We start from the raw sequence: 24,602 nt of genomic DNA, 5'->3' as shown, positions 1-24,602 counted from the left end.
AAACACACACTCTTAACATGTGGCTTGTGATATAAAAGATCAACTAAATGAACACAAATAAATCATAAATGTGGTAAACAGCACAGACATTGGAGTATCATATATCCTCCTATATTTTTTTATAACTTTTGTAAATGTTTGCATTATTAGTGTACATGTGGTTTTATCTCTTATCTGTATTAGGTAGATTTCATAGCAAAACTACCTAATGTAATGGGTACCATGATTCGACTTCCAGAAAATTTTGACGTATCCCCCAAATCCCAAAACTACCATCAGTTCAAAAGTTACCAGTATATATATATCACTTTCTTGTGATCATGATATCTGCCATAATTTTGCGCCAATCACTTTCAAATTTATACATAAAATATAACAACCCAAAACCTTGATTGATTTCATTAATGGGCAAAATCGGACCATGGGAGTGGAAGTGGGGGCTTTTTTAAAAAAACAAAATATTGCTATAACTCTTAAATAAAATATTGAATTCATTTAAAGTTACTACTGTTCTTTGGATAAGGGCCTAAAACTATCTAAGTAAAGTTTTTTGATATCACCAACCATTGGCCCGGGGGTGGAAAAATACGCACAGTACTGAATCGGTGTAAGTGATCGCTAGTTCTCTAAACATTACCTAAATCTTTTGCCTGAAACAATTTTTGATATGACCAACCCTTACTCTAAGAGATGATCAAAATGTTGCTAGAATTGTAAGAAGATAGGGCTTATTGCATGCTAAACATGTGGACCTTTTTTTTCACATGCAGCCATTGTCATATTGAGTAAATTTGAAGTTTTTCTTAACTTTAAGGTGGAAATCTTTTTATCCCCTACGTAGCACCAGTGAAATCTACCTTCGCCTTCTGGCATACCGAAAGGGATTTTTTTATTTTAAAAGGGATTAGGAAGTACTGCCTCAACTAATGTTATTTAAGCTGATAGGTTTATTGTGTTGCCACTGGACAGTAAATAGGAAGCTGTTCTGCAGAATTTTATAGATTATACATCAGTTTTACAGATCCTTGCAATTTTATTATGGAGAGAGTCAGACGTATACCCATAAAACATGCAATTTTGGAGAAATTTCTAGTTATTAATTTTTTTACTGATATTTTGAAATTTCCTCAAAAACCTCTGTAGATAAGATTATATTTTAATCAATTTTTCATTTGTAATTAATAGGTATAATGCTTTTTTAAAAAAAACATCAGTACTTCCCATTAAATCAACTGTGTGTAATATTTTAAATTAGCAATTTCTTTTGGTTTAGTTTAATTTAATTTTATTTTAATTCATGAAATTTTGCTTTAGTATCGGAAACAGCTGATGTAGCAGAAAGAGGTGTTACAAAGGGAGAACGAGATAAAGTAGTTCCTGAAAGACGAACGAAAGAACTAGATGGTTATGTTGGTTTTGCAAATTTGCCCAATCAGGTGTACAGAAAAGCAGTAAAGAAAGGATTTGACTTTACACTTATGGTAGTAGGTAAGTCGGGGATTAAAAAATTTGTTTTAAATAAGATTAATGAAATTAAGTTTCACTAAGTTATTTAAAAAATAATAATTCATTGAACTAGTAAAGAAGTTTTATAACTTATTTATAAAATAAGATATTTCAACACTTTAGTGAATGCTAATTAATATGTAGTGAGTGTTAGATTAGTATACTCATTAATTTATGTAGAGCTGTTAATCATATAGTAATTTATATAGCTCAGTTATTTAGTTAATTAATTGTTAATTATTTTACTATTAATATTTGATCAGTGATTAAATGCCCAACATAAATGGGTTTGGATATTACTGGAATAGAATTCTGATATCTGAATAACCAAACTGTTCATTGGCACTAAAGGAGTTATGTATTTGTTTAGAGGAAATTAATTATTTAAACAATAAATGTTGCCATAATATTTGATGAGGTACCAATGCCAAAATTAAAAAAAAAAACACAGTTCAATTCAGAAGTAAACAGCTGCACCTAGAATAAAACCAGAAATCTCAAAAATAAGTGGCTACATTTTGATAAAAATAGTATTGTTAATTGAATTACTAGTCGACAATGCGAGGTGCATATTCAGAGAGTAAACAAACTATTTCTGTGTTCAGTCACATTCCAGTGGTACTAATAAAGTAATTGCAACTTCTGCCATGAGATTAGATTGCTGTTTTAAACATTATTGTCTGTGTGTGGATGCAGATGCTTATCATGGTAGTTTTACATAACATTCTATTATTTATTAGGCTTTATTAGATTAACCTCATATTAATGAATTAAATGATGTCACTTTAATTTAAAAATTTTTAATAATAAGACATACGTTTTTCTTCTTAATTATGGCTATTTTTGCTTAAATAATGAATTTTATCTTTTTCCCTGTTATTTTGTAATAAAGAGTAATTGCTTTCTTAGTCAGTGTACTTTAAAACACAACATTGTGACAGAGAACATGTAAGTCATAGAATTATGGATTAAAAGATTAAAATAGGCAATTTGGTCTTACTTAAAATAAGGTAATTTGTAGACGTGTTATTACTAATAAAAACAAATATTCCCTGTTCTTTGCATTAGAAATTGCAACAGTTTTTACTTAAAAGTAGTTGTGTTAAGAAGTCAAGTGAACATGGAAAGCCTATTTGCAGTCAAGTGCATCGTCTCACATTTAACGTTAATAAGTTCATAGACAAAGAAAAAATGGATTATTGGTGCCCCATTTGAAAGCAATGTAATGTGCTTGTACAATGCTAAACGTAAGCTGGTCTATAGTAATTGACATCAGGAAAATCAGATATAAAGCAGATGATGCTAGTGGTTCTCAAATTCAAACACCAAAGAAAAAAAGAAATACACTCATAATAAATATGAAATAGATGATTTCAACAGTTATTAGAAGAGAAATTCTTAAATATTTTTAATTCTGTAAGGAAATACCATACTATATGAAAATTACGTAATTTTTGTCACGAGGAACTGAATTTTACCACTTGCAGGGAAACACAAGGAAAAATGATAAAATCTTTGTTTGGGTTTTCAATTCAGTAAGTGAAAAAATAATAGATTGATTTTGTGTGAACAAGATGTAATCGCAAAATGTTATTTTTTCTTAGGTATAAAAAGTTGCAGGTTAATTTTATTTGTTAATTAAAATTGAGATTAAATTTACTTCATTTATGAATACAGTAATTTAAATGAATATTTTTAATTGTGTTATTACTGTAAGCAGAAGGAAACTGTAGGTTCAAAAAAATACATTAATCTATTTTAAACAGACAACATTTCTTGCTTTGAACCAATTGATAAGCCTGTCACTTTGTTCAGTAGGAATTAGCCCAGACTGTACTGTTCTATCTCCACCTCTGTTTATAGCCAGAAGAAACAACAGTGCTGCAGTCCTCCACGAATATGAACTTTGCCTTGTCGACTTGTAGAGGGAATTTTTGTTATGGTTTATGTATTGAAAATTAAAAACGAGATTAAATTATTGTCAGATTAATTTGCATGTATATGGTCAGTGAAGTGTTCAAAAAATTATTTAATGTAAAATTGAAAAAGAGAAAAATTCAAAAACCATTTGACAAAAAAATAAAAATGTAAAACTAGATCTGTGTTTTAATTGTTAAACAATTATCATCAAAATTAGATATTGAGGATTAACAAAAGTAATTAACCTACTATTGATTTTGTATACAATATTCTTCATAATTTAGAACTTGTTTTAACAAGTTGAGCTCTAAAATGGAATTGAATTAATCAAGTGAAGATTAAAATAAGTCTATGTCAGTATTGTCAATCATAGTTGATTTGAAAGGTTTTACCAATGCCTAAAATAATCTTACTGTATTAGCAATGTGGTTATTAAGTACTTTTTTCAGAGACACTGGACAGCAATGAATAATATTTGCCAAGGAAGTTTATTATATTTCCAAGATGTTTTTTTGCATTTTTTCAGTTATTTTTTTTTTTACAAACAAGGTTTTTGAGGTGATGAAAACTTTAAAAATAAGTTTATTGACACCAACAAGTTTTCCAGTAATACATGTTTGATGGGCTAAAATCATATTTAAATATTCTTGTATTCCCTATTAGCCAAATTGAAGAGCTGAGCCGTTATTTGTTTATAAAAACAAATAACTAACGTAGAGATTTGATATTTTATTTTCATTTTTTAAACACCTCTAATACTTAAGTTGTCACCTAACATAGTCATTTTAAACCATGATTTAAATATGACCCACACTGTTATACATCCATTTTCATTGAAAAGTATGCATCGGTAAAGATTGATAAAAATAATAAAATGGATATACAGTATAAGCCTGTCACTTTGTCCAGTAGGAATTAGCCCAGACTGTACTGTTCTATGGTTTATGTATAAACCATAATGTTCTGTTGGATTCCAAGCCTGATGATTGGAATAGGGAAATTTTTGCTGCAGTTATGATATTTCTAAAGATTTATTGCACTGCACCCAGAAAATATTTTTTCTAATCCGTTGGTTTTTCTTTCTCTTTACAAAAATGTATTCTTTCATCGTATTTAAATCCATCTACATTCATATGTAGAAATGAAATGGAATTAATTGTTGATTCATTTAAAGTGGCAAGATTAATTACTATTTAATTTCAAATTTTCTTGCTTTTATAGAATATTATGTAAAATGTTTTGTTTTTTCAAAATTAATTCTAATAATTATTTTCTGATTTCATCAATTAATATTTTACTCAACATTCATTAGAAGTATAAAAGTATATATCTACCTTTAAAACAATACTGCTTTGTTAATAAAGTTGCATTTTTATTTTTTATAGGGGAATCAGGGTTAGGGAAGTCAACTCTTATAAATTCAATGTTCCTCGCAGATGTATACAGTAATGAACATCCAGGTCCATCACACCGTGTCAAAAAGACTGTACAAGTTGAGACTAGCAAAGTGTTGCTCAAAGAAAATGGAGTCAACCTCACTTTAACTGTTGTTGATACTCCTGGTTTTGGGGATGCAGTCGATAATACAAATTGTTGGCAGCCAGTCATAGATTATATTGAATCTCGGTAAGTAATTTTTATGCCTTCTACAAGATAAATTTATAACATTATTATTCAGAATTTTTATATAGAAACTTAATATTTGATCAACTTCATTATGTTTTAGCTGCATAATCGTGCGTTGTTTGTTAAAATGCGGTTAACTATTGAAGAACATGTATTCGTGATGGAAACTTATTTAAAGACGAAATCTCTTGTTGTGTCAGCGAAAGTTCAGGGAGAAATTTGAAAAGGAAGCACCACTGAAAAGAGTTATGAAGTTATAAAAATTTCATGAAACAGCATCGGTGTTAGACCAGAAACATGCCCATAACAGCTTCAATGATGCAGGTCATACAGAACATTAAAATGGCAGTTACAAGATCTTTTCATAAATCTTTATGGAGACTAAGCCAGGAAAAGAATATTTCACTACTTACAGCCTATACTGCTTGAGGAGAATGCTGTAATGTTACCCATACAAAATGCATATTTTCCATTAGCTAACTAATACTGATTATACTAAAAAAGGACTCACTACAGTCAATGGTTCAAGAATTTCATTAGAAGCAATATTGGCATTTTAGATGAAATGTTCACAAATGATCATATCTTGCGGGACATGTTAGTAGTAAGAACAGCTGGATCTGAAATACGGAAAACCCACACATTTTCTTTGAATCTCTCCCCTATACCCAAAAATTTAGGTGTATGTATGCAGTTGCAAGGCGACAAATAATAAGATCCTTGTTTTTATTTTAAACTGGGTACTCTCGTCTACCAAGAAATTATCCAACGCTTCATAGTCTTACGGCAAGAGGATGAGCATGACAGGATTTGCTAGTTGCAACAGGACAATGCCACTTGTCTGAATGCAAGTGATGCTATCCACTTCCTCAATTTTCAACACCTGTAAATTATTACATAAGACTTTGCCAATAAACTATTATTTATAGATTAAACTAAGTGATAGGCCTTCTTTTAAGTTGAACACCTTGCGTTTCTGTGTTGTATTATTTTCATTAACAACTTTCCTTAAAAAAAATTATACATTTTTAATCTAGTTGTAAATAGATAAGATTACAGGATGCTGTTATTTTATCTTCTCCTCATTTCACTATTAAGCCCTTATCATGGTTTAAGTAGGTTTCTTGGTTTTACTTACATAAAAATTGAAGTTATACAAACTTCAGATTATATAATAATGTCAAATTGTCCATTGACGAAAGGGGACCTGTGTTCATAATCATCCAGTAATGCCTCAACAAGAAGAAGAATTTTTCACTACCAACATTTGTAACATTATTTATTTCCTTCAGGCAGTTAAACTCGTCTTTCTTAAAACATAAATTTAAACTCATTACTATGTTTCATGTACTGCATATATAAAATACTTTTGACCAAACATTTTTTTACAGTATGACTTTTTGATGCTAGGCTGAAAATTTATCAAAATATTGCTGAAGAAACACCTCTGTTTATGTGGACGTGAAAATCCAATATTAATTAAATTTTTTTTATATTATATTTATTATCTCAATGCATTATATAAAATGCATCTCTTCTTGGACCTGTTGTATTACAATTGAAATAAAATGTTCAGGATTTTTTTTTCAGTAAAATTGGTTTAATTTGCATAAAAATTATATTTACATAATGTATGAATCAGTGTATAACATTCAAGTATTTTTAGACAACTTAAAAAAAAATTGGTTAAATAAATTGTGATCAGGCCAGATTTGGCTCTTTTCCACAGGTTTACTTCTTTCTTTTCTGTTAAAAACTAATTGTAAGTTATTTGAAGACATTTTTTGGGAGCAAAAATAGCAAATAATAGACATTTAAATTTTCTAGTACTCCAAGAATTGTAATAAAATTTATATGTTTTAGATAGTATATAATGTTAACTATTTAAAAATGTGCAAATGTTTCATAGTTTTTTTTTAATGTTTACTTCTACACCAATTTAATATATTTATACTTTTACGCTAGAATTTTTTTCAAGCAGGAATTAACTACCTCAGTCAGATTTATGGCCTTAACATAAATATGCTAAATAATTAGTTAAATGAGTTTTTCTTTTACATAGATAAGCAAAGTAAGTGTAGTATTGTAATTTAAATATTGCATTTGGAAAATAATATAATGAAACGTATAATACAGTATAAAAATATTTCAAAATTGCATTTATAGGTGCATTAATGTGTAAATCTACAATTATAATTTGATTTGTAAATTTAATAAGTAAGAAGCAGGCATTGAGAAGAGGTAACTGGGTAGAATATTTTTTGTCATTAAGTGCATGTATATATATATATATATATATATATTTAATTCAATCCATAAAATCTGTAAAGTTGGAATAAATATTTTCTGTTTTTCAATTTTTTAGTCATTTAATTTTCATATTTATTGTATTAATCTGTAAAATTGGGCTCTAAACGGGTTTTTATAAGAATGCAAAAAAAATCACAGAATATTTGTTGTTTGTAATTCTTACACATTGATAGTCTTTATTAATGTTAAATTAATTCCTTATTACTTGCTAATCATTTTATCTTTTTGCCTATGTACTAGTGTAAACCTCCTCCATTTCTCATTCCCTCTCTTTCAGTTGTTAATAATGAGTCATCACTAAATTATAAATATTACATGCTAATTAGATAATAAATTTTTCCCCCATTGTATACATTTGTAATAAATTAGCTAGTTCATTAATTAAATAGGTATTTATTATTGTAAATGTGACACTGACTGCTGTTATTATTTCAAATTAATAAATCCCAGTAGCATGAAGTGAAACTGTGTCCAGCATTTTTTAATTATAGTCATTTTTATAAGAAGAAATAATTTATTAAGTTTCCTTCTATTAGATTTTTTTTTTTTACCTCATACCCTTCCAATTTTCAGGATGATAGTCTCTGAGATATTTCAGGTGTTGTGAAACTATCAGGTTTTAAGGAGTAGTTTATATCTTGTGCATAACCCAAAAAGTGCTTGCTGGTTTATTGTTTTTAGATCTTTTTTGTTCTGCTTTAATTATTATTGCTACAGAAATAAATAATTTTTTGCTGTTGATTTTTTTTTCTTTCTTAGATATGAAGAGTACCTGAATGCTGAATCAAGAGTTAATAGGAAACTAAATCAGCCAGACAGTAGGGTTCATTGCTGTTTATATTTTGTTGCTCCTTCAGGCCATGGCCTTAAACCTCTTGATGTTGAATTCATGCATCGTCTGCATGATAAAGTTAATATCATCCCTGTCATTGCCAAAGCTGATACTATGACACCAGATGAATGTAATCATTTTAAAAAACAGGTATTACCAACTAAGATTTCTCTGATTCTTCTTGTTTCTTTTGTATTGTTCTTTCCAAGTATCATATGTAAGTGAAAGAGTTATATAATTTTTTTTTTCTGACGCACTGAACTCAGAACTAATTTCAGTAGAAAGAAGTATGCCGTAAGTTAGAACATGTATATCTTTTTACATAAAAATATCTATAATCATTTATTGAATCTATAAACGTGTTCCTAAACATCAGAATTTGTGTTGTCTTTGTTTTAAATAAATTTCAAGAAATTTTATGTAGCATACTGCTATTTGTTCATTAGTTATACAGACTTAGAAAAATTTGAGGAAGTAAAAGAGATGGTAATATTTTTATGCAGTGTAGCAACCTTTTTTGCTTTCATAGATAAGTTCAGTATTTGTAAACAGATATGAACTTGGGGTGTGGCAGACTAGGGGTGGTTTGACAGACTAATGAAGTGGCACTTCATACTGCCTCTTTAGTATGCCAGCCTGTGTCAGTAATACTTGTGGATTACTTTTTGTTAATATTAAACTAATCAAATTGCAGTGAAATATTTTTTTTTTGACCATGAATAAATAGAAAATAAATTTTGTGTGTTGTCCATTTTGTAGTATGTGTTATGCTCTTACAAGTTGAATGTTCTTTCTTAAACACTTTGAGAAAAAACTTATTTTTCTTTTTTCTTTTTTTTTGTCTTGTCATTTGACTGGTTTGATGCAGCTCTCCAAGATTCCCTATCCAGTGCTAGTCGTTTCATTTCAGTATACCCCCTACATCCTACATCCCTAACAATTTGTTTTACATATTCCAAACGTGGCCTGCCTACACAATTTTTTCCTTCTACCTGTCCTTCCAGTATTAAAGCGACTATTCCAGGATGCCTTAGTATGTGGTCTATAAGTCTGTCTCTTCTTTTAACTATATTTTTCCAAATGCTTCTTTCTTCATCTATTTGCCGCAATACCTCTTCATTTGTCACTTTATCCACCCATTTGATTTTTAACATTCTCCTATAGCACCACATTTCAAAAGCTTCTAACCTTTTCTTCTCAGATACTCCGATCGTCCAAGTTTCATGTGTCATGCAGCGTACGAAATCAATGAGTTGTTACAGCAGAAATTTTATGGGCAACAATTTTGTGCAATAGTGATCACAGTTGGCCACCAAGGTCATGCAATCTTATTGGGTTTGGCTTTTATCTCTGGGGATTTTTGTAAAGTCCAAGATTTATAGCAAATGTATACCAACCATTCTTGGACTTAAAGAAGAGATTCAACATTTATCATAACAATTGAGCCACAAGTCTATGAAAATGTGATTGCAAATTTTGTTTAAAGATTATGCATGTGTCATATGAGTGAGTCATGGAGAACATTTGGCAGATGTTATTTTCCATATTTAATCAGAGTGTTTATTCTTTTGAAGTATGTCACAACTTATCCAATGTATGCATAAATAAAGGTCCATTTCCCCCTCCCCAATATTATGTCCTTAAAAAAGAATTAAAGGCAAACATTGTTAGTACATATGAGAAAAGAAGCTAAATGAACACAAAACAAAATGACATTGTACAAGAATTATTTGCACTATCAACTGATCAAATTGCTGAAAGTGCACTAGCATTGAGATTTTGATTAAAATTGGTTACTGATTCATGTGAATTCAGTGTTGAAAAAAATTAAATTAGGCAGAATTTTTGGTTATACAGATGGACATCATACAAAGAAATAACATTATTTTTTTAATTTCAGAATCAGAAAGTTACTCTACAGCTGTCTGTATTGTTATTATGAGGGTTATTTTTTTTTCAAGGTCCGATTGGTCGTGAAATAAAAACCCGTGCAAAAATCGGATGAACCTTTGCGCATATGTGTTGTGCAGCGTCTCTAGTATGGCCTTCAATCACGCTGCATCACTTTGTTTAGTTCTGAACACGCAGCTAGCACGTAAACTTGTCCACAGCAATAGCATCTCCTGCCAAGTGTGAAGTGCTTGCGGTAATTCAATTTCTTCAGGCTGTGGGGTGTAATGCAGCTGAAATTCATAGACGAATAAGTAATGTGTATGGTGAAACTTCAATGAGTGACTTCAAAGTACGACAATGGTGCAGGAACTTTAAAGCATGACATACAGATGTTCATGATGCAAGCAAGTGTCAACCGATCTCGTTGTGCGAGTGGATGAGGCAATTTGAGAAAATCGTTGGTTCACAATTTCTGTATTGAGTGATTCGTTTCCTCAAATTTCAAGGTCAGCTCTCAACACCATTGCGAGTGAGAGACTTCAGTACCGCAAACTGTGTGCGAGATGGGTTCCCCCAAGATGCTGTCCGACCATCACAAAACAATGAAAATGGACGCCTCCCTAACGTTTCTCCAGCACTACCACAATCAAAGAGAAGATTTTTTGGACAAAATTGTCACAGGGGACGAGATATGGGTCCATTTCGAAACTGAATGAACAAAAGAACAATCCAAACAGTGGATGCATTCCCATTCTCCCAGTAAAAAACAAGTTCAAGCGAACCTTCTACAACAGAAAGTGTATGGCTACTGTGTTCTGGGACTGGAATGGAGTTCTCTTAGTGGAATTCATGGAACGTGGCACGACCATCACTGCAGCCTCATACTGCGTGACTCTTCAACATCTACGAAGGGCAGTTCAGAATAAGCGGAGAGGAATGTTGTCATCAGGCACTGTCTTTCTCCATGACAATGCACGGCCGCACACTGCAGCTGTAACAAAGAAGCTCCTGCAGCGTTTTCGTTGGGAAGTGTTTGATCACCCACCATACAGCCCGGACTTGGCTCCATCCGATTTTCACCTCTTTGCTCACATGAAATGCTGGCTAGGAGGAGAACATTTTGGCACAGACATCGAGCTGCAGACCAGCGTAGAAACATGGCTGAAAACACAGGCAGCTCTGTTCTATGACGAGGGTATTGGAAAGTTGGTACCACGCTACGACAAATGTCTAAATCAGAGTGGCGACTATGTAGAGAAATAGCGTAACTATCTAAGTACTTGTTATAAATAAAAAATTTTTTATTTTAACTGTGGTTTTAATTTTGTGACCGATCAGACCTTGAAAAAAAATAACCCTCGTACAAATAGCAGCCGTGTGGCTGTGTCTAACACAAGATAATAATTTTTTTCTTTTTGTTAAAAAAAATCATTCTATTAAGTTTTTAATTATCTTCATTATTTATTCTAATTGTTAGGTTTAGTTTTGTTTTGGAAGGAGCTGCTCAACATTTATACAACTGATATCTTAATATAAAGAATTTTTTTTTTTTTTCAGAGCTGCCAGTGATTTCAATATATCTCCCTAATTTTAGTGGAGAGTATCTTTAGTTCTAATTAACCTTTTTCCTATGTTTTTACATCTCATTACCACTTACGTAGTCTTTAAAAACAACAAAATATAATAATTTGTTTAAATAGTCATCTTTTGCAGGTTTATATTAATATTGATAAATAATTAAAAAAATAATAGTTTTAAGAAAGACAAATAAAAAAATGAGCTGTATACAATATTGTTCTGGATTAGCAACAAAGAGGTTTCAGGTTTTTTTAATTTGTAACCTTTTTTGTATACAAAATGGATTTTTTTTAAGTTAGAAATGTTATTATTTTACTGTTATAATCCTGTCTAAAATTAATAATGAAATCATTTTATATAACATAAAATGTTTTTATTTGTAGTCTTCTTTATTTATTAAAATTAATATTATGATAAAATCATTTTTAACTCCAGTTTGACAAAAATGTGATAAAAAAACAGCCTGCTTATTAATTTGTAAATTTTATTTCTATTGGAAATCACATTACATTAATTCAAAGATGTAACTTATATGAAAAATTCCCTTTTGTGCAAGTTGAGTTTTTTTAATTAAGTGTAATTATAAATCTTGACACTAATTGTAATAATTTTAGGTGCGAATTTTTATAATGCCTGTTTAAAAACAGAATAATTACTTTTTTAACTTATTAGCCGTATCATTGTGGGTTTTATTTATTTAAATTTTGGCTTAGAAAAATTTAATTTTCGTTATTGATTTTCATTAATCAGTTTTTACAGAAAATCATAAAAGTATCCTAAAGTTAAAATAGTTTAGAATAATTGTTTAAAACAACAGTTTAAGATTTCCGAAACTTGTCTTTCTTATTATTTCAGATATTAAATGAAATAGCTCAACACAAAATTAAGATCTATGAATTCCCAGAAACTGAAGATGAAGAAGAAGCTAAACTTCATAAAACTTTACGTGAAAGAGTACCATTTGCAGTTGTAGGTTCAAATACAACTGTAGAGATTGATGGAAAGAAAGTTAGAGGAAGAAAATATCCATGGGGAATCGCAGAAGGTAAGAAATACTTACTGTTTGGTATCTTGTCATCTTTCATCTTATGGTATTTTTTATTTTTTCAGTGAAAAAATTACATAGTGCAAGTAGTAAATTTTTGAGAAGTATTAAAGGAAGAGGTAAAAGTTAAAAAAAAAATGGATACTGAGACTCAAACTTTTTGATTATTTTTCAAGTTTTATGAAACAAAATCTGTTTGTTACCTAATTGTAAATCCTTCATTCCCAGTTTGACCTTATTCTCACTTCTTCCTAAAGATTTTTAGGTTGATAATTGTTATATTGAAATAAATTAATAATCGGAAAACATGAAATTCAAATAGGTTTTTCCAGGTTCATATAAATATAAGTATTACAGAATAGAAAATCATCTATAGTAGTATATGTAAGAAAAGGTAAAAGTTCTAAAAATCTGACACAGACACTTGAACCTGAGACTAGAACATTTGTCTACTTCTGTGCTTTGACTGTACATATTCAAATAATACTTAAATCACTTGAAAATTTTTAAATGCTGTTTACTCAGAAATGGGGCCAAGTTGGAAGCTGTCATTTTGGATTTAAAGTAGGGTTCTCCCCTCCTACCACACTTTTGCAGGGTGATTGGAGGTCAGCTATAACAGATAAACTTTGTTATAAGCATGACTGCCTGCCCCTGTAAGATTACATACAGATGAATGGAATGTGTGCTAGAAGATTTACTAGTTGGAACCAGTTAGGTTTCAGAAGAACATTGTACAAGAGGCAGATTTGGTTTTCAGACTCTTAGAAGGCATACTTAAAAAAAATAAAGCCACATACATACCATTTGTAGTTATGTAGAAAGGAATCGTATTTAACTTTTTTCCTGGGCACAAAATGAAGTGTTGTCATCAGCCCCCAGTTACTATATTATATAGTAAACAGATAAATATTAACAATTAACTTAAAATCTAAACAACAGTATTATAAAAACACAGCATAAATGGCAGACACCAATGATGAATGGGAAAACAAAATAAAACCTCAGTGACGTATAATGTTAAAAAGAACAAAATTATCATCTAGCATATACCAAATGGCATAAATAGACAATAAAAGATATCAATAAATTAATTTTTGAATCCAGATGTACTGCCTTAAGAGATTGTAAGATATTCTATAACGTCAATACATTGTTGCGTAAGATATTTCAGGTATTAGTCCCTAGTTTAAAGTTCCAACGCAATGCCAGATAACAGACACAATCCATAAGGATGTAAGGTACCATTATACCATCCACAGGATGTAGTGTACCCATTTTTAAACAACAAATAAATCTCCTCTCAACAGTTCTCCTACATGAAGAGCTCCATGGTGACACAGCATTCTCAACAGGACAAAGTTTATTGATGGTAGCATTCCTTTCACTTTTCTACTCATCATGAATCACCCTCTTCGGAAACAGACAAGATCATATGAAACAACACGATTAATCAAAAACGGCTACAAACAGGCCCCTTTTGCCACACAATTAGCCTGCTTATTGTCTGAAATTCCAATATGATTAGAGATCCAACAGAAGATCATAGTTTCATTACACGAGTCATTTCACAGGTGTCTGTTCACAAACAACAGGATGTCTGAGAGTACATATCACTAATCACATGTAAGGCACTCATGGAATCTGAGCAAACATGTGACAAAACGTTGGGCTAACTGTATTTAAGGTCTTGTTAATAGCATACAGTTCTGCAACGAAAACACTGATGATGCTGGAGAGGCCAAACAACAACCAACATAATCGTGTTTACAGCCATCTGTATAAAATATTGCACCAGGATTTGTGCTATTTACACAATATTAAACAATTTTTCCCATAAGATAACTGGATTCGTTTACTTTTTTTTTATCAACAAAGACTAAAGCAATAATTTATGATTAAAGACCACCAAGAGTGTTATAATGTTGAGTAACAGGAAGTACTGGAGGTATAGAATTTTGCTATTAGAGAATTGTAAAGGATGAACTAAGTAAGGTTGGAGATCAAAAAGGTTTGTGCAAAAAACATAAAGTCTGGTAATATTGAATGTAGATTTAAGGTTTAAAAGGATTTTCTTTAAAAATGTGGATTGTAGCACTTCATGATTGTGTGATGGATGATAGAAAAGCAGATTGAGAAAAAAATATAGAGATCTGTGAAATGTTACAGGAGAATATTGAAAATTTAATGATTTATGTGTTGAATCAATTTTTTGTTATAGGCAATGTTTTTGTAATCTTACCCTTCATTTTGAATGAAAATATAACAGTATAATCTAAAATAAAAAGTAGTATAAATCCAATTTCAGAAAATGCTGTAAACTGTAAAAAATAATATTTACTTCTCTTATAAATATTGAGTTACTGAAATCAGTGCCGAATTAAGAATTGGTAAGTTATATTGCTCACAGTTGAGTTATTTTAATTTCATGCTAACTTGAAGTTAAAATTTAAAGAACTGAATATTGAATTTATTCACTTTTTGAAGTCTGATTATTGTTTTTAAAAAACTATTCTTTTCTATAAACATTTACATAATTTAGTTCTTAGGAACACTCACAAAATTGCCCACAATCTACATTTTTATCAGTTACCAGGTTATTCAGAAGGTTTTCAGTCTGACACAGAAATATGCAAGTATGATCCGATGATTATGATATTTTTCAAGTGTATACCTTTAAGTGAGTGGTCTGCTCCAAAGTTTCAGATGCGAGTGTTTAATTGATTTTTTTTTGGATTCTGGTGGTGTGGTACTCATAGATTACCTGGAAAAAGGCAGTATCATCACCGAGGAGAATTATGTTTCATTACTCTGCCAATTGATGGATTCTATTCAGGCTAAACATTCACATCTGGCCAAAAAGAAAGTGACCAGTTATTGTGTTTCATTGCAATAATGTGCCTGCATTCACATCTCAAGTTGTAGGTGCAAAATTTCACGACCTACTTTGAAGTTCTTCCATATGCATGTATTAGATGGATGTGGCTTCCAACAATTACTTCCTCTTTCCAAACCTTAAGAAATAGCTCACTGGACAAAGATTTACTTCAAATAATGGGATCAAAACTTAGACAACTGCTTATTTTGCAGAGTTGTACAAATCAAACTACGTTGAGGTATTACAAAGTTGAGAAGTCATTCATCTAAATATATTGAATTGAAAAATAAAAAAATTTTGAAAAATGTTGTATTTCTTTGTCAGGCCAAGAATTTTTTTATTAACTCGTAATTCAGCTTGCAATTAAATTATGAATTCATATTACACAATTTTTTTTAATTTAATTTTCTCCTGTTGATTTTCCAGTTGTGAGAAATCACTTTTAATAATATTTATCAGCATTATGTTGTCGGTGAACACTATTACAAAAATAATTTATATCAGTGCAATAAATATGAGGCTAGGTTAGTTGGCAAGTTTTTCAGAAACCAACTTCTTTATTTTATTCAACAGTTTTATCAGATTTTACCGATTGAGGTACAGTATTACAGTAAGCTAAAAAAAATATTTCTGTTTTATTTTAATGTATTATTTAGAATATCTGATTTATTTTCATAGTAATTCATAAATTTTATTTTGTAATTTGTATATTTTACTAATTTTTTTTTTTCAGTTGAAAATCTTGATCATAATGATTTTATAGCACTTAGAGATATGCTAATTCGTACACATCTTCAAGACTTGAAGGATGTTACAAACAATGTTCATTATGAAAACTATAGGTGTCGCACATTAGCAGGCCTTGGACAAGATGGCCAACCTGTTCGCAATTCTAACAAGTCAGTAATTACATTCCTTTATTTTTAAATTTATGTTTTATATAATGGGAAATATAATACTAAAAAAATCTGTAATAAAATAATTAAAAATATACATCAAAATTTTTTTTAAGCAATAAAAAGATAACATAAAAATTTGTTTACTTCTTAACTAACACTTTATAATCAATACATGTTAGTTACAATTGTGAGTTTTCAATGTATTTTAATTATTTAAATATTTACTTAACAAGTAGTTAAGTAGTTTACAGTTTAATCATAATCACTTTACCTTTTTTTTTATAAATGAAATTTCTTTATTCTTAAATAAGTTAAGTAAAATAACTATTGAATAAGTGTTTTGTTTTAATTCTACTTGGCTGGTGGGTTTTTGATCATTTTTATCATTTATTAATTAAAATTCTTCACTCCAGTATGAGTCATTTTCTAGTTTATCTGATTGAAGGCTGTATTCGTTGGAGATCATTTACTTGGAAATGTATTATGTACAAGGATTGTTCAATAATTAAAGAAACTTTTTTCTACATAGTCCTCAGCTATATTTCATTTCAGCACAGCAGTTATCCACCTTTCTGTGAGCTTTCTTATTACTATAATAAAGAATTGTTCATCTTATTGCCTGAGCCAAAAAAACCATAAGATGGTTGCTTGACCAGTTCAAAAAAAAAATTGAAACTTACCCACTTTTTCCTACATGTTTCAACACTGTAAAACTTTTTTATTTAAGCGCTTTACCTGTGGTGGCCAGTTTTCTTGCCGTGCACTTACCTATTTTTAATTTATATATTTTAGGTTATGTTGTTGAAGTTGATGTTTTCAATATTTTTAAAATAATTTTTTTTAAATCATTAATGATGTCGTAATTTAATGATAATTAAATTAGTAACCTAATACACTTTCGATTCAAAAATACTTGTAAAACTTACTCAAATTGAGATTTCAATGAGTAGCCTACATCTTTTTTCAAGAATTCATTTTTATTTTTATATTGGTTTATTTTTGTAAACACTATTGAAGAAAAAGTAAATAGTAGCAAAATTTTAATTATTTTTCAATGAAATAGCCCATTTTTATAGGAATGAAAGTTTATTATTTAGTATGGTTAACAAACTGCTGTGATATCGCTTCTGTTAACAGTTGGTGAATAATATTATTTATATATAAATAAATTAAATACAAACTTACCAACAATTCGTCTGCAGTCTCTTTTCTAGTACTTTCGGTCATTCAACCAGCCTCAGGAAAAGTTATTCTTCAATTTTATCATTAAAATTAGATTATGTAAAAAGTAAATTTTTAAAATATTAAAATCATAACAACTGGTAATCATAGTACTAAGTTAGTCATGTCTGTTATGTAAGAAGGTTGCAGTTGTTATGTCCTGATAATTATTAATTATTTGTTTAAATAAAATAATGTCCTCGAATCCAGTCTGTTCACTGATTAGTTTATTGTTATATATTGAATATTTTGAGGATACTGGTTTTATAAAAGTCGTTTGAAATATTTAATATTTTAATAAAACTATTGGGATTGTAGTTATTTTTATTTTGTAATATGTGTCTCGCATAATTTGATTTATCCAAGAATCCTTTCTTTATGTTGTTAATGTACTGTTTGGTTCTTTTAGAAAAAGAATGGTTGGTCACATCTATGTATTCCAAATGGCAGTCCTCACATTTCAGAATATAGACTCCTTGTTTATCTAAGATATTTATATTTGTGGGGTTTGTTATTTTAGTATGATCATTATTGTTTATAAAATGTATTATTTTATTGTTAGTGGTGTAAGTTGTGATAATTTTATGTTGTCTTTTATATGTATATTTTATTTTTAATTTTAAAGTATAATTTATTGATCAGTTGTTCACAAAGTATTTAATACTGTTATATTCTTTATAATATTTATTTCGGAATTTAGTTTTAAATTGTAGATGTTTAATAGCTCTTTTAAATTTTAATTAAAGGAATTTTTCAACATATAGTTAACATTTTAAGCTCCTATATTTTATTTTGTTAGCTCATTTCTTATTGTTGTAACTTTTTAACATAATTTTTAAGCTATAAATAAATACTAGACAACGAATTAAATCATATCATAGTCACATATTATGACATCATATCTAATACTGAAGTGTGAGGTCTTCATGGACAAGATGAATCTTGTCTGTAGGTGAAAACATGTAGCTGAAAACACAGCTGTGTTGTTTGCATTAAGCATTGGATCTAGGAATGAATTAATTTTGTTCAGTCTTATTGCTGTCTTAAGTTTGTTAACAGTGCAGTGTCATAATGCCTCGAAATTGTATAAATGATGTAGTTGCCTTTTGTTATATATGTGGTGAGTTTAGCATATCATTTGCACTTTCAGTGTAAAATTGGTGATCAGGATCAGACATGGGCTCCTCATATAGTATGCACTAATTGTTCTATATATTTAAAAGGATGGCTGAAAGTTACACGGAAGGCTTTGCCATTTGGTATACCTATGGTTTGGCATGAACCAAAGGATCATGTAATAATTGATATTTTTGTTTAACAAGTGTGCCTGGAATTTCTAAAAAATCTAAACTTACTGTAAAATATCCTTCATTGCAATCTGCAATCAGGCCTGTACCTCACAGTGAAATTAATTATTCTAGGTCCTGAGCTACCCGTGAATGTATGTTTCAAAAGCAGCGATGAAGAATCAGGCAATACTGAAGAAAACAGCAATAATTTTGATATTGTTGTCTTCTGAAATTTATCAAAAAATCTATCTTCTATTAAACCACATCTTATATCACAAAGTTAATTAAATGACTTTGTTAGGGATATAAATTTATCAAAAAATCAAACTGAACTGTTAGGATCAAGATTGCAAGGTAGGAATTTACTTAAAAAATATATAAAAATTTTGGGCTTTCGAAGCCGACAAAAGAACTTTGATGAAAATAATTTGGTTTATTGCACAAATATTGATGAGCTTATGTTGCACTTAGGACAAGTACATAAACCTGAGGACTGACGTCTTTTCATAGATTCGTCCAAGTATAGTTTAAAAGTGGTTCTACTACACAACGGTAACAAATATCCTTCTATACCAATAGCTTATGGTATTAATTTGAAAGACATACAATGTGATGAAAGATGTTCTTGAAAAAATAAATGATAAAAAGCATTGCTGGAACATATGTCATCATTTGAAAGTTATAGTTATTTTGTTCGACTTCTACTAAGTACATGTGTTTTCTTTGCGAATGGGACAGCCGAACTAGGGATAAACATTATGTTACCAAAGAGTGGAAGAAATGAGGCAACTTAACTCCAAATGGGAAAACTGTTATTCATGAGCCCTTAGTTGAACCCAAAAAAATATTTTTACCCTCTCACTATATTAAACTAGGACTAATGAAAAATTTTGTAAAAGCAATGAAGAAGGATAGTCCCAGATTTTTGTATATCAGGCAGAAATTTCTGAATGTAAGTGAAGAAAAATTATAGAAGGAATATTTGTTGGTCCTCAAATAAGAGAGTTGGTCAAAGATGATGTTTTTAACTCAATGTTAAATAATGTAGAAAGTACAGATTGGGCTTCATTTAAAGATTTTTGCAAAAATTTTCTTGGCCAACAAAAATCTAACATTTACCACGATAATGTTAATCAACTTCTTACTTCATACAGAGCCATGGGATATAATATGTCTTTGACAATATCTTTCCTCCACTCACATCTGGAATTTTTACTGGACAACCATGGATACTTAAGTGACAAACATGGTGAACGTTTCCACCAAGACATTTCAGTGATGTAAAGCTGCTATAAAGGGAAATGAAATACTAATATGCTAGCCAATTACTATTGGACATTAATTTGTGATGTGCCTGAAGCTATTTATAAAAGAAAAGCATCAGTGAAATCATTCTAACATAGTTATAGCCATGCAAAATCATAAATGTTATAGATTTTAACTACATTTTTCTTTAATTTTTTTTTAAGCGTAATTTATTTAAAACTAAAAGGTGATTTAAGAAATAGTAACACATTTAGAGAAACATAAAAATTTTTTTTTGTCTATCAGTGTAATTAATACTATTGTTAATTTTATGATTTATTGTGAAATTTATGTTGTGATTTATTGCATTAATTTTATTAAAAATTATATTTATGTCATCTGCATTTTGATTAAAAGTAATTAAAATATCATCGTTGTATCTCATATATATAAAAGAATTTGCTGATTTTAAAAAATATTAGGTAAAAATGTATTTTCAAACTCATCCATGTAAATATCTGCCATGATGGCTGAGAGAGGTGATCCCATAATAAGTCCTTTTTCTTTCTGGTAGTATTTATTGTTGAATTTAAAGTAGTTACAATTAGAGGATGTTTAATTAAGTCGATTATTTCATTTATCCATTCGGTAAGTAAATTTGGTGTAGATAATTGGTTATATATAATGTTTATAGTTTCTTTTGTATCAGTATTAGTGTACATATCTTTTGTGTCCATGGTTATGAGTTTAGTTGACTTGTTTATTTTAGTAAACTAAAACTAAACTAAAAAATAACAATTCCTTTATAATAACATTCCTTACCCAAAATACATAAAGAAGGTTTCCCAATATATCCAGTCATAAATTTCATCAGTTCATCCACATATAAACAACAAATTTCTAGCTAAAAAATTGAAGGAAAGCATTAATTTAAATAATAAATACAACCTAAAAATAGTTTTGAATTAATAAATATCATCGATAAAATTAAAATGAGTAGGTCAACTAAACTTATAATCATAGACTTAAAAGATATGAACATTTTTAAAAATCAGCTAATTCTTTTATATAAAAGATATGATATTTTAATTATTTTTAATCAAGATACGGATAATGACATAAATATAATTTTTAATAAAATTAATGCAATAAATCATGAAATTAACAATAATAGAATTAATTATTTATATATGATCATTGAAAAAAATTTTAATAATACTTTAGAAATTGATATTTATAGAAAAGCAACACAATATAACACTGTAATACAAGCTGATTCATCTCATCATGTAGTCAAAAAATGACAGCTTTTAATTCTCTAATTTATAGAGCTATTAAATATTTCAGACAAACAATTTAAAACTAAATTCCGAAGTAAAGAATATAACAGTACTAAATGGTTGCGATGAACAACTGATCAATAAATTATACTTTAAAAATTAACCCATTTTATAAATATTTTGATAAAATCTATAAAACCTGTAATCTAAAGACAACTTACATCACCAACAATAAAATAATAAATTTTATAAACAGTAATGATCATACTAAAATAGCAAACTCCAAAAATATAAATATCTTAGATAAACAAGTTTATAGTCTGAAATGTGAGGACTGCCATTTGGAATATATAGGTATGACCAACCCGTTCTTTTTCTGTTAAAGCCAAAGAGCACATTAACCATATAAAGAAAGGATTCTTGGAAAAATCAAATTATGCTAAATACATATTACAAAATATAATTTTATTAAAATATAAGATATTTCAAACAACTTTTATAAAACCAGTATCCTTGAAAAATCCAATGTATACTATTATAACAATAAATTAATCAATGAACAGACCCCATTCGAAGACAATATTTTATTTAAGCAAATAATTAATAAAATTGCGATCTTCTTACATAACAATGATGACCAGTTATGACTTTTCCTGAGCACCGTCAAATGACCAAAAGTACTAGAAAAGAGACTGCGGATGAATTGTTGGTAAGTTGTATTTTATTTATTTATATATAAATAACTTTTTTTTGTTGAGACTTGAAATGATGTACATGATCCAGCTGGGTGGAAAAAATGAACCTGCACATCGTCATTTTTTAGGCTGATATCTAGCATTTCTCCTATTCACCACTGATCATCAAAGCAATAGTCTTTTTCCTTAAGTGAAATTGGTACAATCTTGACACAGGATGTGTCATAATTACCATAAGTGAAATTTCACAGTTCTTCATGTTCAACTTTATTGGTAATTTTCTCATAGAAAGAAAAGAGATAGGTAAATAAACCACTGGACCAATCAAGTGAGTTTTTTCCTGGTGAATGAACTCAAAATGTTTCCATTCTGTACCATGAAATTTGGATTCTGGCTCAAAATAATGAATCCAAGTTTCATCACAAGTTATAATACTTTTTAATTGAGCGTTAGCTTCTACTAAAATTTATTGTTCAAGTTCCATACAAACGTGAAGGCCACTGTCTCAGTACCCACTGTAAACATATTTTGCAGTAATTCAATTATCAGATAATCGAATGGACATTGCTGTTACTTTTATTACAAATTTCAGAAATTTCCCAAATTTTTATGTATCTCCTTGCAAGCAAGATTATTAATGCGATTTTGCAAACCATCAGTCAAAACTTCCACCAGTCTGCCACTAATATGGAATGTGACATTGGTTTTGCTTGATTTAACCTATTCAACTTGCGCAAGAATTTGTACGGTTTATACCTCAAGTGGAATAAGGCCAGTTTTACACCTTCAGGAAATAAAAGTCTTGCATAGTATGCTGTTCTGGAAGTTCTTTTAAACAGCTGATATTTTTTATGTCAGGTGAACCTTGAATGTTCGATCAGGTTATTGTATTTATGTAATCTATTAAATGCCAATCTTTTTTTGGCAGAGTGGTAGCATCTCAGCCCATCATTTAACTAAGTTTTGTCTACAGTTATTTAAAATAAATAAAAGATATATATGTAATGTAGATTGGTATAAACTAATAGTGCTTGGTATATAAAGATCATATAATGAATGATGTGGTATGTAAATTTGAATATCTTGTAAATGCCTTTTGTGGTGATAACTTATTATTGAGCATGCTTGTAACAATTAATATATTTTATTTAATAATTGAATAGTGCATGTTATAAGTGAGGGAACTTTTCTCATAATACATGTTATTTCTTCACTGAATAACACATTTCAGCAGATTTTGAGCCCAGCTCATAACCATATTAATATAATCGTTCCCAACTACATTATTAATTATGTAATTTCTAGCTAAACTATAATTTAAAAAATTATATATATTAACAAATATCAATTACAAAAATAGTTTCCATTGCACAACACAAACTAGAAGAAAACCATAGTATGGAATTTTTTTGTAGTTAAACAATTGTTTTGCTGATTTTAGTTATTAGAATTTGAATAGTGTTATATATAGTTGCATAAAATGTATTAATGTAACAATATAACACTTTGAACATTAGTGGCAAGGAGTATTCTTATTTGACAAAGTTCCTTTTTTCATTTAGTGTGAATATACGAATAAGGCTCAAAACTGGCTGATGATATGTGTCATGCAGCTTGGAAATATGAGGGCTGTCCAGAAAGTAACTTATTTTTGATATATAAAAAAACAGCTGTTAGAAAAATAAATTAAAATATCTGTGGATGAGTTTTTGTATCTCTTCAAAAGTTTTTGGCGCCTGGTTTTTCAACCAGTCATTGATACCTTTCTGCATCCCCTTATCATCAAAAGCGCTAGTTGTCAGCCAGTTCTTCATGTGAGAAAACAAATGGTAATCATTCAGTACCAGATATGGAATGTATGTAGAATGAGAAAATTTCCCATCCAAACATTCCCAGAAGTTCTTGAGAACAGTGAGCCATGTGCAGACGTGTTTTATCATGTATGAAGAAAATCTGTAACATCAACAAGATGTTTGCTTACAACAATTTGCAGTTTTAACACCTATCACTACCTGATCAAGTAGTGCCTCACCTTCATGTCGGGTATCAAGAAAAGTCTAAGTAGTTTTTAAACCCATCTAGTGCAAAACTTACGGTAATCCAACTTTTTCATTGTCAGGCTAGCAACAACCAAGATGATGCTGCTATCTCCTTCATGAAAAACAGCAAAACATAAGTTAATTTCTGAATAGTCCTGATAATTTTGTAAAAAATTATATATGACCACTAAATATTACAATAGTTTTATGTTTATTTTTTTATTGCAAATTAGCAACTTTCATTAGATGTTCATTGTAAAATTAGGTTTAAACTTTTTTGTGATTTTATGATGTCATTTCATTTCATAAAGATCAATACAACTTAAGAGTAGAAAAAAATAAATTG

The 24,602-nt window shown here is 29.4% G+C and overlaps 1 protein-coding gene across 4 annotated transcripts in view; it reads left to right on the top strand.

Annotated features, from left to right (window-relative positions):
• The window catches only part of pnut (septin 7-like protein pnut), a 200,981-nt gene that overhangs the window by 137,307 nt on the left and 39,072 nt on the right, over nucleotides 1-24,602 (top strand). For all 4 annotated transcript variants that reach the window (XM_075360192.1, XM_075360190.1, XM_075360194.1 and 1 more), the window contains 5 exons: nucleotides 1,315-1,488; nucleotides 4,812-5,052; nucleotides 8,122-8,344; nucleotides 12,521-12,710; nucleotides 16,322-16,487. In XM_075360192.1, the coding sequence (XP_075216307.1) occupies nucleotides 1,315-1,488; nucleotides 4,812-5,052; nucleotides 8,122-8,344; nucleotides 12,521-12,710; nucleotides 16,322-16,487 (994 nt within the window). The remainder of the gene's footprint in view (nucleotides 1-1,314; nucleotides 1,489-4,811; nucleotides 5,053-8,121; nucleotides 8,345-12,520; nucleotides 12,711-16,321; nucleotides 16,488-24,602) is intronic.

This window comes from Lycorma delicatula, chromosome 3, assembly GCF_047948215.1.
Source record: "Lycorma delicatula isolate Av1 chromosome 3, ASM4794821v1, whole genome shotgun sequence".
Classification (NCBI taxonomy): Eukaryota; Metazoa; Arthropoda; class Insecta; order Hemiptera; family Fulgoridae; genus Lycorma; species Lycorma delicatula.
The sequence above is the reverse complement of the archived record's forward strand: the minus strand, read 5'-3'. Positions and strand labels throughout refer to the sequence as shown.